The sequence below is a fragment of the Schistocerca nitens genome, chromosome 6 (genome assembly GCF_023898315.1).
Source record: "Schistocerca nitens isolate TAMUIC-IGC-003100 chromosome 6, iqSchNite1.1, whole genome shotgun sequence".
Taxonomy (NCBI): Eukaryota; Metazoa; Arthropoda; class Insecta; order Orthoptera; family Acrididae; genus Schistocerca; species Schistocerca nitens.
In genome coordinates this window covers 476866769-476885798 of record NC_064619.1, presented here as the reverse complement: position 1 = coordinate 476885798, position 19030 = coordinate 476866769, and the positions used below count along the sequence as shown (strand labels likewise).

General features: G+C 42.2%; 1 protein-coding gene across 3 annotated transcripts in view; it reads right to left on the bottom strand.

Moving 5' to 3' along the window:
• The window catches only part of LOC126263119 (pickpocket protein 28-like), a 331006-nt gene that overhangs the window by 102085 nt on the left and 209891 nt on the right, over nt 1-19030 (bottom strand). For 2 of the 3 annotated variants that reach the window (XM_049960131.1, XM_049960133.1), the window contains one exon: nt 8683-8742. The exons of the other annotated variant lie outside the window; for it this stretch is intronic. In XM_049960131.1, the coding sequence (XP_049816088.1) occupies nt 8683-8742 (60 nt within the window). The remainder of the gene's footprint in view (nt 1-8682; nt 8743-19030) is intronic. 3 annotated transcript variants of the gene reach the window in all.

Below are 19030 nucleotides of genomic sequence, written 5' to 3'. Positions count from 1 at the left end.
CCAAGGAAAATCTCCAAATAGCCGCAGGTCATGAGAAGTTATTTTCTTTTCTTTTGATAACCAGTTTCGGTATTTCAATATGTCATCTTCAGGCCCCATATGTACTCATGTGTAGCCAACAGATGTATCGATATTAGCATACTGGAGCCATCAGTATCTGGATACCGTGAATTCACGGGCAGTTCACGCGTAGACAATCAGATGTATCGACAATAGCATACTGGAGCTGGGTACCCTGTATTCGTTATTCGAGTGCTTCCTTCGAAGACTTGACAACAACTGAGCACACCTGTAGTCCGATAAAGTGGTCCGCTCACAACAAGCCCCGTCGGTAGTCTTATCGTAGTGTGAAAAAAATTTATGTAAGATCTCAAAAAGTACAAGCAAAGCAGTCATGATTACCTTAGAAAGTACTAATAGACCGCATCAAAAGAAAAAAAAATTGCCTGACAGTGGCGCTGCTGAGGCTGGAATGCAAGCAAAATAAAACGAGGACAATAAACAAACACTAAAATCTGCTCTGCAGACTTCTCACTACAACCTGAGACCGCAAAATCCGCAAGCTCTTAAAACAGAAACACATTTCTCTACTGAAAATGGATGCACCAGCAGGTACTTTTAACTAGAACCTCTTCTTACACAACGCTACTGCAGGAAATAAACATGAAAACTCTAATGCACCGATCTAAACTATATGCTATCGAAAGGCTGTCACGTGACGTGGCATTTCTGGCGGCGGAAAATTACACAAAGAAGCCGCCTCACTCAAGGATATGCACTAACATTTACGCAAAAACAAAAAGTGAGAGTAATTGGATAACCTCTATAAAATACAGTGGTAACGTTCACTTCTTCGCAGAAGTACGTAAAAAAAAAAACAAGAAACTAAACTAAATTACTGAGTATCAGGCAACTACTATTGCTGCTACCACTAGTGGTGTGTCCCATCAGCTCGACGTCTGCCTCTGCACTGACTGATGTATAAGGGGCGACCAAAAATATCCATTACCAAAAATATCCATTTGAGGGCGTTGCTGCAGTGTATACGATACGCAACGTTGTGCGTGTCCAATGCAGGTATATAAGCACAGATATTAAGCGAGGGGTTAGTGTGGCATTCGGGTCGTTAAGACTTGGATGCAATAAATGCGGAGACATGAACTATGGCGACGTTATTACGAAATGCATCTAAACAGTACCACCATGCTGTTATTCTTTCCTTGGCTGCTGAAGGATAAACACCGGTAGACATCTATCAGAGAATGAAGAATGTTTATCAGCCAGCATGTCTGTCGAAAACCAGCGTTGTGGAATGGTGCGCCAAGGTGTGCTGCTGCTACATGATAACGTCTACATCTACATCCACATCTACGTGGCTACTCTGCAAATCACCATTACGTGCCTGGCACAGGGTTCATCGAACGACCTTCACACTAATTCTCTGTTATTTCACTCTCGCGGGTGGAGAAAAACACCTGTATCTTTCCTTCCGAGCTCTGATTTCCCTTATTTTATCACGATGATCGTTTCTCCTTATGTAGGTCGGCGTCAATAAATTATTTTCGCATTCGAAGGAGAAAGCTGGTGATTGAAATTTCGTGAGAAGATCTCGCTGCAACGAGAAATGCCTTTGTTTTAATGATGTCCATCCCAAAACTTGTATCATGTCCGTGACAATCTCTCCCCTATTTTTAGATAATATACAAAACGTGCTGCCCTTCTTTGAACTTTCTTGATGTACTCGGTTAATCCTACCTGGTAACGTTCCCACAATGCGCAGCAGTACTCCAAAAGAGGACGGACAAGCGTAACGTAGGCAGTCTCTTTAGTAGATCTGTTGCATATTCTAACTGTCCTGCCAAAAAAAAAAAAAAACACAGTCTTTCGTTCGCCTTCCCCACAACATTTTCTGCCAATAAAACGCAGTCTTTAGTCGTTTTCCCCACAACATTTTTTACGTGTTCTTTCCGATTTAAGTTGTTCGTAATTGTAATTCCTAGGTATTTAGTTGAATTTACTGCCTTTATATTTGATTGATTTATTGTATAACCGACGTTTAACGGATTTCTTTTAACACTCTTGTTGATGAGCTCACACTTTTCATTATTTAGGATCAATTGCCAATTTTCGCACCATACAGATACCTTTTCTAAATCTGTCTGCATTTGTTTTGATCTTCCGATGACTTTTTTAGACGATAAACTGCAGCATCATCTGCAAACAGCCTAAGACGGCTGCTCAGATTGTCTCCTAAATTGCTTATATAGATAAGGAACAGGAGAGGCTGTAACACGACCTTGTGGAATGCCAGAGGTCACTTCTGTTTTACTGGACAACTTTCTTACAATTATTATGAACTCTCACCTCTCTGACAGGAAATACGTATCCAGTCGCATAACTGAGACGATATTCCATAACTCAACACTTCGTGTGAGTAAAGAGCTACTTGTATTTCATAAGAACGACGTTTTCTAAATCCGTGTTGACTGTGTGTCAATAGACCGATTTCTTCGAGGTAATTCATAATGTTGGAACACAAAACATATTCCAAAATCGTGCAGCATAATGACGTTAATGATGTGGGTATGTAATTTAGTGGATTACTCCTGTTGCCTTTCTTGAATACTGGTGTGACCTGTGCAACTTTCCAGTCTTTGGGCACGGATCTCTCATCGAGCGAGGTGTTGTATATGATTGTTAAGCATGGAGCTGTTGTATCAACATTCTCAGAAAGGAACCTAATTGGTATACAATCTGGACCGTTCCCATATCGTAACGCAGAAGTTATGCCTGCCAACTCAAGTGGGGAACATATAGTTCCGATCCCATGAGACTATCTCTCCTTTGGTCCCTTAAATAAAGGTCTTGAAGGGTCTACTGTTCCTGTCTGACAAGGATGTGCAGCAGGCAGTTACGGACTTCTTCACGCAGCAGACACGGTGTTTTACCAAATGGGCATCTTCAACCTGATGCGCCGGTGGGATGATTGCCTGATTGCCGACGGAGATTTTCTCCAATCGGCATACCGATTCTGGACTGTTTGGCCTTTAGAACAGAAACTTTTTGACCGCCTCTAATATTGTACTTCTGGTATTTTCATATTTTTGCCCCTCTTCCCCCTCCCCCCGTATTCCTCTTTGTGGCTAGGAGAAGGCAATATGGAATATGGTTTCTTTTGGCTTTATTGTTGTGAGTTCAGATTTGATGAGCAGCGGCATAAAAAAATCTCGTGACTCAGTATGCTTGTCTACAACAAACTGTAAGCTTACCAAAAAATAAATACCTCTTCCTAGCCTGATTTAAATACAAATTTATCTATTCCTTGGTAGAATGTAGCTTACCTATTTCTGTGCCTTTACATCTAACCTGTCCACCAATTACACTAACTAGTGTGACACCAAAATGGACACTCCGTCCTGTGAAGCCATCGAAGCATTGCACTCCACTTTCATAATGGAGTTCTGGGGAACTCTATAGATCTTTTAGATTGTCATTGCCTGGGTGATCCCAACCAGATGTATCCTTGCACTAACGGCATCCTCCTTCGTACAAGAACCCTATCTAACGGACGTCACAATTTTGGCCAAAATTAATGTTGCTTCTTCCAGCTTCTTGAGATCGTCACGTAGATGAGATATTTTGTGGTGTCTACGTGTACAATGGAGGTATTTTTATGGTTGTGAAAGAGGGCGGAGTGGCGGACAGAGGTTCAGGGCACTCTCTTGCGCTTGGGGTGGCAACTTCCCCTAAAAGGTGGAAGGATCAACAATGACAGCATGAAAGTGCAGAAAGGCAAAGGAAACCACTGCATTACAGAGATGTAATATGTACCCACGGGATATGTGGCCTATAAATGAAAACGTGTCATGATTTCTCCATTGGCATAAGATTCCTAATTAGTCCCCCATTCGGATCTCAGGGAGGGGATTGCCAAGGGGAAAGTGACTGTGAGAGAAAGATGGTATGACCAACGATGGAATAACATCTGTGTGTGTCGGAGTTGGAATATCAGAAGTTTCAACGTAGTAGGACAGGTAAAAAATCTGAAAAGGGAAATGTAAAGGCTCAGTCCAGAGTTTATTGGGGGTCTCTGAAGTAAAATGGAAAGAAATCAAGGACTTCTGGTCAGACGAATATAGTGAAATATCAAAAGCAGCACAAAATGGTATAATGGGAGTAGTATCGGTTAAGAATAGGAAAGTAAGGCAGAGAACGGGCAATTGTGAACAGATCAGTGACAGGTTTGTTATCAGATTCTAAAGTAAATAAACGTCTATAACGATAGCAAGCAGAAGATGAAGAGACAGAGAAAGTATGTGAGGATATTGAACGGTTAATTCAGTATGGACAAGGAGATGATAATCTAATAATCATGGGGAATTTGGACATGTTTGTAGAGAACGGTACACAAGAAAGGGTTACGGGACACCATGGTCAGGCAATAGGAATGAGAGAGGATAAAATCCGTTTGAGTTATGCAGCAAATTTCAGATGGTAATAGTGAACACACCGTTAAAGAATCACAAGGCTCAGAGGCATGGGGAAGACGCCATCTGCATTACATCATAGTCAGACGGAGACTCCGAAATCAGATATTGCATTGTAAGGCGATACTAGGAGCACATATAGACTCACATCACAATTTAGTAATGATGAAGAATAGACTGAAGTTTAAGAGAATCTTCCGGTAGAATCAGTGTGGAAGGAACTGGGATTCTGAAGTAATGAGAATGATGAGCTGCGTTTAAAGATCGCTAGGGATGTGAATATTGCTATAAGGAATACCATAGTAGTCAGTTCAATTGCAGAGGAGTGGACATCTCTAAAAAGGGCAATCACAGATGCTGTACAGGCAGACATAGGAACAAGGGAGGTAACTCCACAGAAACCTTGCGTAAGAGAACAAATACTTCAATTGATCGATGGAAGAAGGTAGTACAAAACTGTTCAAGGAAAACAGGAACACAGCAATATAAATCCCTTAGGAATTAAACAAATAGGAAGTGCAGGACAGTTAAGGCGAAATGGCCGCAGGGAAAACTTGAAAAATTGAAAAATAAATGGGTGCCGGAAGGACTGACTCAGCATATGCAAGAATCAAAGCAACCTTCGGTGAAATTAAAAGCACGAGCGATAACATTAAGAGTGCAATGGGAATTCCATTGTTGAACGGAGACGAAAGATCAGATAGGTGGAAAGAGTACACTGAAGGTCTCTATGAGGGAGAGGACTTGTCTGAAGACGTAACTGAGGAATACATGGGAGTCGATATGAAAGACAGAGAGATTCCAATATAAGAGCCAGAGTTTAATAGAGCTTTGGAAGACTTGCGTTCAAATTAAGACAGAAGGGATACGTGACATATCTTCGGAATTTCTGAAACCATTGGGGGAAGTAACAACCAAGACTTTATTCAAGTTGGTGTGTAGAATCTGTGAGACTGGCGACGTCCATCAGGCTTTCGGAAAAATATCATCCACACTATTCAGGAAATACAAAGAGTAGATAAATGTGAAAACCATCGTACAGTCACCTTTAAAACCCATCCATCCAAACTCTTAACAAGAGTAATATACAATAAGGTGACAAAAGTCATGGGATAGCGACATGCACATATACAGATGGTGGTGATATCGCGTACAAAAGGTATAAAAGGATGTATTGTTAGAGCTGTCATTTGTAATTTGGTGATCCATGTGCTATGGTTTCCGACGTGATTATGGCCACGCGACAGGAATTAACAGACTCTGAACGAGGAATGGTAGTTAGAGCTAGATAAATGGGACAATTCATTTTGGACATAGGGAATTTTAACAGTCCGATATCTACAGTGTTGAGAGTGTGCCGAGAATACTGAATTTCAAGCGTTACGTCTCATCACGCAGCGGTCGACAGCCTTCACTTAACGACCCAGTCCAGCTGCGTTTGCGTAGAGTCATCAGTGCTAACAGACACTGCATGAAATAACCGCAGAAATCAATGCGAGGAGTACGACGGACTACTCCTTTAGGACAGTGCGACGAAATTTGGCGTTAATGAGCTATGGCAGGAGATGACCCACGTGAGTGCCTTTGCTAAAAGCACGATATCGCTCGCAGCGCGTCTCCTGGGCTCGTTACGACTGGCAAACTGTGCGTGGTCAGATGAATCCCGATTTCAGTTGATAAGAGCTGATAGTAGGGCTCGAGTGTGGCGCAGACTCCACGAAACCGTGGACCTAACTTGTCAACAAGGCACTGGGAAAGCTGGTGGTGGCTGTGTAATGGTGTTGGCTGTCTTTATATGGAATGGACTGGGTGCACTGGTCCAATTGAACCAATTATTGACTGGAAATGGTTATGTTCGGCTACTTGGAGACGATCTGCACCCATTCATGGTCTTCATGCTCCCAAATAATGATGGAATTTTTATGAATGACAATGTGCTACGTCACCAGTCAACAGTTCACAATTGGTATGAAGAACTTTCTAGACAGTTCAATCTAATGGTTTGGCCATCCAGATCGCTCGACATGAATCCCATCGAACACTTGTGGGACATAATCTAGAGGTCAGTTGTGCACAAAATCCTGCACTTTCGCAATTATTGACGGCTATTGAGGCAACATTGCTCAATATTTCTGCAGGGGACTTCCGGCCATCTTGTTGAGACCCTGCCACGTCGAGTTGCTGCACTATGCCAGGCAAATGGAGGTCCGACACGATATTAGGAGGTATCCCACGAATTTTGTCGCCTCAGTCTACACAAGAATGGAAAAGAAAATAGAGGATGTGTTAGGTGAGATCAGTTTGGCTTTAGGAAAGGTACAGGAACAGAGAGGCAGTTCTGACGTTGTGCTTCATAATGGAAGCAAGAATGAAGAAAAATCAAGACACGGTCATAGGATTCGTGAGCCTAGAAAAAGCATTTGACTATGTAAAATGCTGCAATATGTTCGAAATTCTGAGAAAAATGCGAGTAAGCTACAGGGAAAGATGGCCGGTAACAATATGTACAAAATCCAAGAGGGAACAATAAGATTGGAAGACCAAGAATAAAGTGCTTGAATTAAAGCTGGCTAGGTGTGAGACAGGGATACAGTATTTCGCCCCTGCTGTTCAATCTATACACCGAAGAAGCAGTGACGGAAATAAAAGAAAGGTTCAAGCATGGGATTAAAATTCAGGGTGAAAGGATATCAGTGATATTCGCTGATGACACTGCTGAAAGTGAAGAAGAAATACAGACTGTGTTAAATCGGATGAGCACTTATGAGTACGAATGTGGATTGAAAGTAAACCGGAAAAAGACAAATGTAATGAGAAGTGGCAGAAATGAGAATAGTGAGACACTTAACGTCAAAAGTAGAAGTAGACGAAGTTGAGGAATTCTAGTGCCTTGTAAGCAAAATAGCCCATGACGGACGAAGCAAGAGGAACATAGAAAGCAGTCTAGCGAAGGCAAAGAGGGCACTCCTGGTCGAGATGTCACTGGTATCAAACATAGGCATTATTATGAGGAAGAAATTTCTGAGTGTACATTTAGAGAACAATATTTTTTGGTAGTAATGATGGACTGTGGGGAAAGTGGAAAAGAAGACAATGGAAGCGTTTGAGATGTGGTGCTACTGAAGGATGTTGAAAATCAAGTGCCGGCCGGAGTGGCCGTGCGGTTCTAGGCGCTACAGTCTGGAACCGAGCGACCGCTACGGTCGCAGGTTAGAATCCTGCCTCGGGCATGGATGTGTGTGATGTGCTTAGGTTAGTTAGGTTTAAGTAGTTCTAAGTTCTAGGGGACTGATGACCTCAGAAGTTAAGTCCCATAGTGCTCAGAGCCATTTGAACCATTTTTTTGAAAATCAAGTGGACTGGTAAAGAATGAGGAAGAAATTTCTGAGGATGTTCGTTTGGTGCACACCATTGTTTGGTAGTAAATCATGGACTGTAGGAACTGGAACAGAAGAGATTCGATGCGTTTGAAATACGGTGCTACCGAAGGATGTTGAAAATCAATTGGACTGGTAAGGAATGAGGATGAAAAGAAAGGAACATTTGGAAAACCTAACAAGCATAAGGGATAGGACGACATGACTCCTGTTAAGGCATCAGGGAATAGCCTCCAAGGTGTTAAAGGGAACTAGAGGGTAAAGGAATACATCCAGCAAATAATTGGGGGCGTAGGATGCAAGTGCTGTCCTGAAGTGATAAGGTTGGCACAAGAGAGGAATTCGTGGCGGGCAGCATCAAACCAATCAGAAGACTGACGACTTAAAAAGAGGAGAAAAAAAGTTACTCTCATAGGGGTCACCGTCGCATGTCCAGAGTTTACGGTTGTATCAGTGCAAACTGGTCCGCAGCTGGAGGTGACAGGACCCACTGGCCTACTTCCATGAGACATCCGCCATTTGGCTGGCACGATCCAGGGGGTTAGTACAAAATGCTTTTCTGCGCTCCCCCCCCCCCCCCTCCCTACTGACACATCACTGTAGCGATGCGACGGGTGTGGAACGGCATTGTTCCTTAGCAGTCGTCAAGAGGTGTGTTAGGCATGAAAACAAAGATTCCATGAAATTAAATAACCATCCAGTGGATGTAAACAGAATAAGCTGGAAGTTCGTAACGTCATACCGTTATACATCCACACTTTATGTAATAGAAACACCAAATGTATTCAGCGTGCATTGCCCTTTATTTATTTACGTACCTTCTCCAATTTTTATGCAACGCATTCTAGCACCCCCACAAATCGGAACATTCTTCTTTCCTGTAAATAATTGAAGTCATGTCGTTAGCTTGACTTACAACATGTGCGTTATAAACGAATTCACATATAATGCTACAGTTTACAAGTTAAATTACGTAGTATGTTATATAAACTACGTTTTAACACGTTTAATACATTAGTGAAAGTACATAGTGCAGTAAATAAGCCACGCGTAATTAAAAAAATATTAATATATATACTGCACACATTGCAAATTAATTATAAAAACAGTCAACCCCCGATTCTTTAAAGAATCGAATTCCAATGTATAAAACAGCTTCAGACATGTGGTTACTTTAAAAGTAAAATGAAATGAGCGTATGGCATCGTTGCCCTGGAGGCCCCATTCGAGGAAGTTCGGCCGCCAAGTGCAAGTCATATTTCATTCGACGCCACATTGGGCGACTTGCGCGCCGGTGATGAGGATGAAATACATGGCGTTATGTTTACATCAGATTTATTCTTATGATGAAAAGAGTATAGTAATATAACATTAATTTTTCCTGCAATATAAAGTCTCGTATTCTGAACACTGACAACTACATGCTGTATAATAGTTCATCGTAAATGAAGTCATCTGATATTGGTTACGGTGATGAGATCTTGTTCAAGTTTTTATGCAGACCTCTAAATAGACTGTCTGCCTTATACATGCGAAATTATAAACTAAATAAAAAGAGCAAAATATTTGCGTTAGCGATTGGAAACAGAAAACCCACACTCTCTGTCATGGACGACCCGTCAAACACAGGTAATATAAGTGTTTGCGATTGTGTACGCTGACGCGCCCAGTGCAAGCGGATGCATGGGTTATCATTAGGTAACTATACCATAACTCGATTTGTGTATGATGAGGCTATCGAGCATGTCTGTGCAAGGTTTCCAGTGTAACAAGTCACCTTCATTTTGCTAACAGCCTTGTATAGGGTTACCAATATTGATTTCTTTGCTCGAAGAGCGAATCAACCGCTACTGACGACAGCCCCAACTCCACCCACCCTCTTCAGTTTCTAGCACATTCTGAAGCAGTTGACACGTACACGCCACGCGGTGCATTGTCGATGGCGTCAACAACGGCGTGGGAAAGTAACGGAAAAAAGTGTGCTTCCACAGAAGGAAAAGGTTGCGTCTCGTGGCCAAGGTCTGTCCGGACGTGTTTACGCTTCCGTCGCGTCCTTAAAAGTTTAGCATGGCTTATATACGAGGGTAGAATAAAAAGAAATGCCTCCACCGTCGTTAATTGGGTTTGGATGGGAATATTTTAATAAATCGAACTCAGAAATAATCCTTAGAATGTGATATTTAATTACCAATATTCAGTTTTTCACGTAATCGTCAGCCAATTGGATACATTTCTGCCAACGATGAACAAGTTTTCTGAAGCCGTCACGGAAGAAGTCGACATTATGTTTCCCCAACCACAGTCTCACAGTTCTCTCAACGTCTTCATCAGAAGCATAATGATGTCCCCGCAGATCGTCTTTCATTATCGGGAACAGATGGAAGTCAGACGGTGCTAAATCTGGACTGTATGTAGGATGCTGTACGGTGGTGAGATTCAGTCTCTGAAGGTCTAATGTGGTGGCATTGTCATGCCGCAGGAAAACATTTCCCTTTTCCTTTCAGACCCTTGTTAGCCGTCGTTTCAGAGTTCGCAGCGTTGTGATGTAACGCCCTGAATTTATTGTTGTTCCACGATCAAGGAAGTCAACATGGATAACACCATCTGCGTCCCGGAACACTGTGGCCATGATTTATCCAGCTGACCACGGGCATGGATGTGTTTGATGTCCTTAGGTTAGTTAGGTTTAAGTAGTTCCAAGTTCTAGGGGACTGATGACCTCAGAAGTTAAGTCCCATAGTGCTCAGAGCCATTTGAACCATTTTTCCAGCTGAGGGCTGAGTCTTGAATTTATTTTTCTGGGGTAAGTCTTTGAGTCGATATTCCATAGACTTACGTTTCGTCTCTGGGTCGTAATAGTGTACTCACGTTTCGTCTCCTGTCACAGTTCAACGAAGAGAGGCGTCACCTTCATTTTCGTAAAGCGAGAGGAGTTTGTGGCAAATTTCAAGTCTGTGCGCTTTCATTTCAGGAGTCAGCATTTGGCGTACCCATCGTCAACAGATCTTCCAATAGCCAAGAAAAGCAGTAATGTGACCCACATATTCTTGTGAAATGTCGATCGTGCTTGCAGTTTCTCTCTGAGTGACACGACGATCGTCCTGAATCAATATGTCAACATTTTGCTTGTGAAACTCGGTGGTTGCTGTCACAGGACGTCCAACTCTTTGTTTGTCACGCAGGTCGGATGTTCCCGCCTCAACATCTTTAAACTTACTCGCCCAACGACGCACAGTACTCACATCAACACAATCACCATAAACTGCTTTCATTCTCTGATGAATCTCCTTTGGGGTGACACCTTCAGCTGTCAAGAATTCAATGACTGTACGTTGCTTAAATCGCACTGACCGACCGTCTGAGCAGGGTTCCGTACTTTACAATGTAACAACACAACCGTTCAAAGCTAAGGCCTCCCGCCAACTGGAGCTGTAGAGAAGAGGCTACGGAACAAGCCGGTACCTGCCGCATACTAATGCTGCCAACTGTTGAAGAGTTACAAAGGTGGAGTCATTACTTTTCAGTCAAACCTCGTGCATTCGAAGTAGCAACACTATATAAAGTTTACCAGTATCGCATTCCGGTAACTTGTGGAAAGCTTCAACATCACGAGTGAGCAGAAGTTTACACGCCTTTGCCATGTGGTAAGTAAAACACAGAGTTTTAAATGTAGTGAGTGGTATTGAATTTTTTAAACGTTGAATTGTTTACACGGTTACGAAAGAGAGGGCAGTTGCGATCTAAATAAAATGAACCTTAATGCGATGGTTGATTGGTAAATGATGGCCGACAGTGCCAGTAATAATGTATGAGCCTGGGCTACGACACATTCAACACTGCTCAGATGAACCAGGTAGTAAAGTTTAAATTTATATATCTTACTTTATTATTGGCGAGAACAGATTCATCCGAAGTAACCCTCTTTCTGACAGTGATATAGACCCAAGAAGCACGTTGGCTTCTTAGAAGTAGTCATTTTAATTAGCTGCATGTGGACTCTGATATAACCACCTCTGCTCATTGTCCTATTATCGAACATAGTACTTACAAAAAACATTTCAGAAGAGTAGAGATGGTGTTTAGAGGGCAGGCAACAATTATCAAGAGGATCTTGGAGTGTATAGTAATCCAGAAAACTGTCCTGCTTTTGGGAGTACATAACTACATCCTGTAGACTAGACGAAAAGATTGGCACCGTCAGTGCCATAAGCGTGTAGATGACAACGGCTGTCACTGCACTGAAGACTTAAAAAGTGTATGCAAAGGACAATCTGTCTTATGAAATATTCTCATGATGACAGTCCCGTTTGCAAAAAATTATGGAGGTGAACTAGTTTGTATTCAGAGTTTGGGCATGAGTCTGTAATAGACCTTAATATCCAGGAGAGAATATTAAAATGGAGACTGGCAAAAACAAAAAAAAAGCCTGCGAAAAAAAGAGAAATGCGTTAACATTATAATTAAGTGTAAATATTAGGAAGACTTTTCTCAAGATTTTTATCTGGAGTGTAGCCTTGTACGTAAGTGAAACGTGAAGATAGGCAGTTCAGACAAGAAGGAAATAGAGCTTTTGAAATGTGGTGCTGCAAAAGGATGCTGAAGACAGGACAAAACTACTAATGTGTAGGTAATGAATGGAATGGGGGAGAAAATAAATTTGTGGCAGAGCCTGACTAAAAGAGGGATTCAGTTAACAGGACGCAACTTGAGTCTTTATGGAGAAGTCAATTTTGCAATGGATGGAAATGTAAGGCATAAAAATTATAGAGGAAGACCTAGACTTGTTTTCAGAAAGCAGGTTCAAGTGGACGTAAGTAGGAGGGCAATTGTGGATTTTGGCGGGAAACGGTCAGTCTCTATTCACCTGCATGAGAGGAAGGTTAGATTAGTGTCCTTTATTTATTTTGGGTGGTATACTGAAGATCTATACTAATTCCGTAATTAATCATAAAGATCTGTCCTAATTACACTTCCATATGCACAACGCAACACAAGGAGCGCCTAAAACAGCATACATATCAAACTGACAATGTCATACTACTGGAAAGAAAGTTCACAATACTACTCGAAACTAGTAGCAGAAACACTGAAAATAAATTGTAACTCTACATAGGATGATCCCTTTAGCTACAAGTAGAAATAAATCTCTCTGCTCCATTTGTGAATTAACGACAGAAGACTGGGGTGCAAGGTACTATCCTTATATTTAGCAGGAAATCTGTTCAACAGAGGAGATGTTGGCGTTGGACAGAGAGGAGTTTAATAAGTCAACACACAGCTGAGGTCTGTGTCTATAGCCTCCTACATGAGGAATGGAAGGCGCTGATAATGGATGAGTGCAGGGGGAACACTTTTCACCAAATAATGGTGATGCAGCGGGATGGGCTGAAGATTCATTTTACAACTCATAGAGACTATTGACTGTGCTGAAGCTGTCCGTGTTTCTGGAATGGCTGGTCATTTGATAGTGCAGTAGATGACATTGTGCATCCACCGTTCTCGCTTTTTACTGACCGCGTGTGTGTCTCGTTGCTTGACATCAGAGTTCGCTACAAACATCTCCCACTGCGTTTATGTATGCCCTTTTCAACATACATCCTGCAGCACTGGTACTCGAAATTAAGTAGACGGTGCTACCCTTATTTCTCGACAACTTCGTCCTATTCCGCTGCCACTGAGAGATCACCTAGGTGTAGCTGATGAGTACCATGTATACTGATATAGAGTAAGAAGGGATAGGGCAGCAAATCATCACTGAGTTGTAGGATGGCCAATACACGCTGCCATACTGATGGAAGATGCTTCACTGTTCTCAGAAAAAATCATACAATCCAGTAATTAAACAGCACTCGAAACCAAACAGCCTAGATGATTCAAACACACACACACACACACACACACACACACACACACACACACACACAGAGAGAGAGAGAGAGAGAGAGAGAGAGAGAGAGAGAGAACATGGTAAACGTTTCACTGCTCTCGCAAATAAAAACATTAAAATCAATGCGAGAACAAACACTACCCACCCTTACTCACAATGAAGCACAATACATCATATATCGAAAATTAACGAAAGAGCATTGTAATATCGTAACATACCCGTTGTCGTTGTTGTTGTTGTGGTCTCCAGTCCGGAGACTGGTTTGATGCAGCTCTCCATGCTACTCTATCCTGTGCAAGCCTCTTCATCTCTGAATAACTGCTGCAGCCTACATCCTTCTGAATCTGCCTAGAGTATTCAACTCTTGGTCTCCCTCTACCATATCACCATCCACGCTTCCCTCCAATACTAAATTGGTGATCTCTTGATGCCTCAGAACGTGTCCTACCAGCCGATCCCTTCGTCTAGTCAAGATGTGCCACAGATTACTCTTCTCCCCAATTCTATTCAGTACCTCCTCATTAGTTACGTGCTCTACCCATCTAATCTTCAGCATTCTTCTGTAGCACGACATTTCGAAAGCTTCTATTCTCTTCTTGTCTCAACCAGTTATCGTCCATGTTTCACTTCCATACATGGCTACACTCCATACAAATACTTTCAGAAAAGACTTCCTGACACTTAAATCTATACTGGATGTTAACAGATTTCTCTTCTTCAGAAACGCTTTCCCTGCCATTGCAGTCCACATTTTATATCCACTCTACGTCGACAATAATCAGTTATTTTGCTTCCGAAAAAGCAGAACTCTTTTACTACTTTAAGTGTTTCATTTCCTAATCTGATTCCCTCAGCATCATTTGATATTCGACTACATTCCATTATCGTCGTTTTGCTTTTGTTGATGTTCATCTTATATCCACCTTTCACGACACTGTCCATTCCGTTCAGCTACTCTTCCAGGTCCTTTGCTGTCTCTAACAGAATTACAATGTAATGATAATTAAATCAAGACCCTAAGCTGTCGACAGGCATTGATATACATCAACAGGGACAGTTGAAAATGTGTGTCCCGACCGGGACACGACCCTGGGATCTCCAGCTTACATGGCAGACGATCTATCCATATGAGCCATCGAGGGCACAGAGGATTGTGCGACTGCAGGGATTTAGCCCTTGCACACTCCCCGTGAGACCCACATTCCCAGCTTAATGTCCACACACTACATTCGTAGTGCCCCTGTCCATTACACTCATTACTCGCGGCAGACAATCTTAACGAGTCCCGTAAGCGTTCGGACAATGCGTATGCATCCAGCACAGAGGAAGAAGGACAATGGCCGGTTGGCCTTAACTATATGAAGATGTTATCTGTTCTTTCGGACATGTCTGAAAGTGTCTCACATACGATAAAGTCGGAGATTGAAAGAGAGAAACAAGGCTTTTATTATTGTCGGGGTTGTGTATATATGCTTGTAACAGGTGCACTGACATTAAATACAACTCTTACACTGAAATATATCCTCTCTTTCAGAACTGCGAGCGCTTGTTGAGGCCACTTCTGGCGACGTTGGGCGTGTCCCATTGGCAAACGCAGCTGCACTTTTAGACAAACAACATGCGGTCATCTTTGTTCAGAATAGCCGTCATTTATCTTGCTTTGTTCTGTGGCCCACTGAAGTCATGGCCTATTATACAGGGTGGTCCATTGATAGTGGCCGGGCCAAATATCTCACGAAATAAGCATCAAACGAAAAAACTACGAAGAACGGAACTCGTCTAGCTTGAAGGGGGAAACCAGATGGCGCTATGGTTGGCCCGCTGTATGACGCTGCCATAGGTCAAACGGATATCAGCTGCATTTTTAAAAATAGGAACCCCCTATTTTTATTACATATTCGTGTAGTACGTAAAGAAATATGAATATTTTAGTTGGACCACTTTTTTCGCTTTGTGATAGATGGCGCTGTAATAATCACAAACGTATAAGTACGTGGTATCACGTAACATTCCACCAGTGCGGACGGTATTTGCTTCGTGATACATTACCCGTGTTAAAACGGACCGTATATCAATTGCGGAAAAGGTCGATATCGTGTTGATGAATCGATATTGTGATGAAAATGCCCAACGGGCGTGTGCTATGTATGCTGCTCGGTATCCTGGACGCCATCATCCAAGTGTCCGGACCGTTCGCCGGATAGTTACGTTAGTTAAGGAAACAGGAAGTGTTCAGCCACATGTGAAACGTCAACCACGACCTGCAACAAATGATGATACCCAAATAGGTGTTTTAGCTGCTGTCGCGGCTAATCCGCACATCAGTAGCAGACAAATTGCGCGAGAATCGGGAATCTCAAAAACGTCGGTGTTGAGAATGCTACATCAACATCGATTGCACCCGTACCATATTTCTATGCACCAGGAATTGCATGGCAACGACTTTGAACGTCGTGTACAGTTAAGCCACTGGGCACAAGAGAAATTACGGGACGATGACAGATGTTTTGCACGCGTTCTGTTTAGCGACGAAGCGTCATTCACCAACAGCGGTAACGTAAACCGGCATAATATGCACTATTGGGCAACAGAAAATCCACAATGGCTGCGACAAGTAGAACATCAGCGATCTTGGCGGGTTAATGTATGGTGCGGCATTATGGGAGGAAGGATAATTGGCCCCCATTTTATCGATGGCAATCTAAATGGCGCAGTTTATGCTGATTTCCTACGTAATGCTCTACCGATGTTACTACAAGATGTTTCACTGCATGACAGAATGGCGATGTACTTCCAACGTGATGGATGTCCGGCACATAGCTGGCGTGCAGTTGAAGCGGTATTGAATAGCATATTTCATGACAGGTGGATTGGTCGTCGTAGCACCATACCATGGCCCGCACGTTCACCGCATCTGGCGTCCCCGGATTTCTTTCTGTGGGGAAAGTTGAAGGATATTTGCTATCGTGATCCACCGACAACGCCTGACAACATGCGTCAGCGCATTGTCAATGCAAATGCGAACATTACGGAAGGCGAAGTACTCGCTGTTGAGAGGAATGTCGTTACACGTATTTCCAAATGCATTGAGGTTGACGGACATCACTTTGAGCGTTTATTGCATTAATGTGGTATTTACAGGTAATCACGCTGTAACAGCATGCGTTCTCAGAAATGATAAGTTCACAAAGGTACATGTATCACATTGGAACAACCGAAATAAAATGTTCAAACGTACCTACGTTCTGTATTTTAATTTAAAAAACCTACCTGTTACCAACTGTTCGTCTAAAACTGAGCCATATGTTTGTGACTATTACAGCGCCATCTATCACAAAACGAAAAAACTGGTCCAATTAAAACATTCATGTTTCTTTACGCACTACACGAATATGTAATAAAAAATGGGGGTTCCTATGTAAAAAAACGCAATTGATATCCGTTTGACGTATGGCATCGCCATCTAGCGGGCCAATCATAGCGCCATCTGGTTTCCCCCTTCAAGCTAGACATGTTTCGGCCTATGTAGTTTTTTCGTTTGACGCTTATTTCGTGAGATATCTGGCCCGGTCACAATCAATGGACCACCTTGTGTATGTGTAGCTTTTGTTAGCCGACCGACCACATGCTCGGCCGACACGCTGATGGAACTGTTTGTGCATCAGAGGCTACAGATTCTAAGAACGGACCAGGAAATTGTTTCTACTTCTGCGAGGCTTGAGAGAGAGGAGAGATGGAGGTGGGGTAGGAGGACTGAGGTAGTGATTCTGGAGTTCTTAGTCTGTTAACACAAGCCGAGTATAACATGTCATTATGGTGGCGTGGGAGTTTTCGTTAATTTCTGATGAATAATGCATTTTGTTTCGTTGTGGGGGAGGGCGTGTGGTGTTTTTTTCATGTTAATATCGATGTATTTCTCTTATGAGAGTAGTGAAATATTTACCATGACCTGCTTGTGTGCGCCTTTGTGTGTGTGTGTGTGTGTGTTTTTTTTAAATCGTCATGGCTGATCGGTTTCCGAGTGGACTTAATTTTTGGATTCTATGATTGTTTTTATGACAGCAGTGGAGCATTTACCATGATCTGTGTGTGTGTGGTTGATCGGTTCCCGAGTGGACTTAATTTTTGGATTCTATAATTGTTTTTATGACAGCAGTGAAGCAATTACCATGATCTGTGAGTGTGCACGCCTCTGTGTGTGTGTGTGTGTGTGTGTGTGTGTGTGTGTGTGTGTGTGTATTTGAAGTATCAATGCTATTTGGTTTCGAGTAGTGTTTAACTGCTATTTATTTATTTATTTATTGCTTTTACGACCCTATTGGATCACTTTAGTTCAAATCTTGTAGTCGTCCTTAGCCGTTTCATTTGTTTGGCTGTTTCTTCTTTCTTTTTAGCCCATATTTTTTTGAGCCGTTCCGATCTTCGTTTTCTTTCCTCCTCTGAATACACCACATTTCGTCTCTGCCTTGGTTTGTGCGTGAGTGTTATTGTGTTTGTTTTTACCCATTCGCTGTATTTCTGTGATTTTGTTACAAGATCCTCCTTCGAGATTCCTAGTTCTTCCATGTCCTTCTGCACTTCTCTCACCCAGTTTGACTTGATTTTTTTATTCCAATAAAAGTCGATCAGTCGTTTAGCTAGTCTAGTGTCTTCCGTTCTCAGTATGTGTCCCAGGAATGATATCCTTTTCCTTCTGAAGAATTCTGTTAGTGGAGTGATTGTTTTGTAGACGGTTTCGTTTGGGATTATTCTCCATTGGCCTTCCACTAGGTTCTTCTTGTTTATACACTTTCTTACTATCCTTCTTTCTATTTTTTCTATTGCTTCTCTCTCTCCTATTTTATACGGTCCGGAGATTGTCTCGCATGCGTATTGTATTTCCGGGAGAATCACCGTCTGGTAATGTCTGATTTTGGTTTTTGTTGATAGGCATCTCTTATTGTATATGTTCTGAGTTGTGAATAGAGACTTCTTCAGTTTGTCAGTTCTTTCTTTCCAGTTTATTTTCTCGTTATTGTTGTGTGTTATTGTTTCCCCTAGATACTTGAATTTTTTCACCAGTTCTACTTTAGTGTTGAAAATTGATATGTGATCAACGCAGAGAGGATCCCTGACCATGATTTTGGTCTTTTGGAACGAGATTTTTAGTCCAATTTTCCCAGCTATCTCTTCTAGTGTCTCAATTTGCGTTCTTGCCTCTTTTATGTTGTTTGCTAATAGCGCTAAGTCGTCCGCAAAACCTAAACAGTTTACTTTGATTTTTGTTCCTACTTTTATTA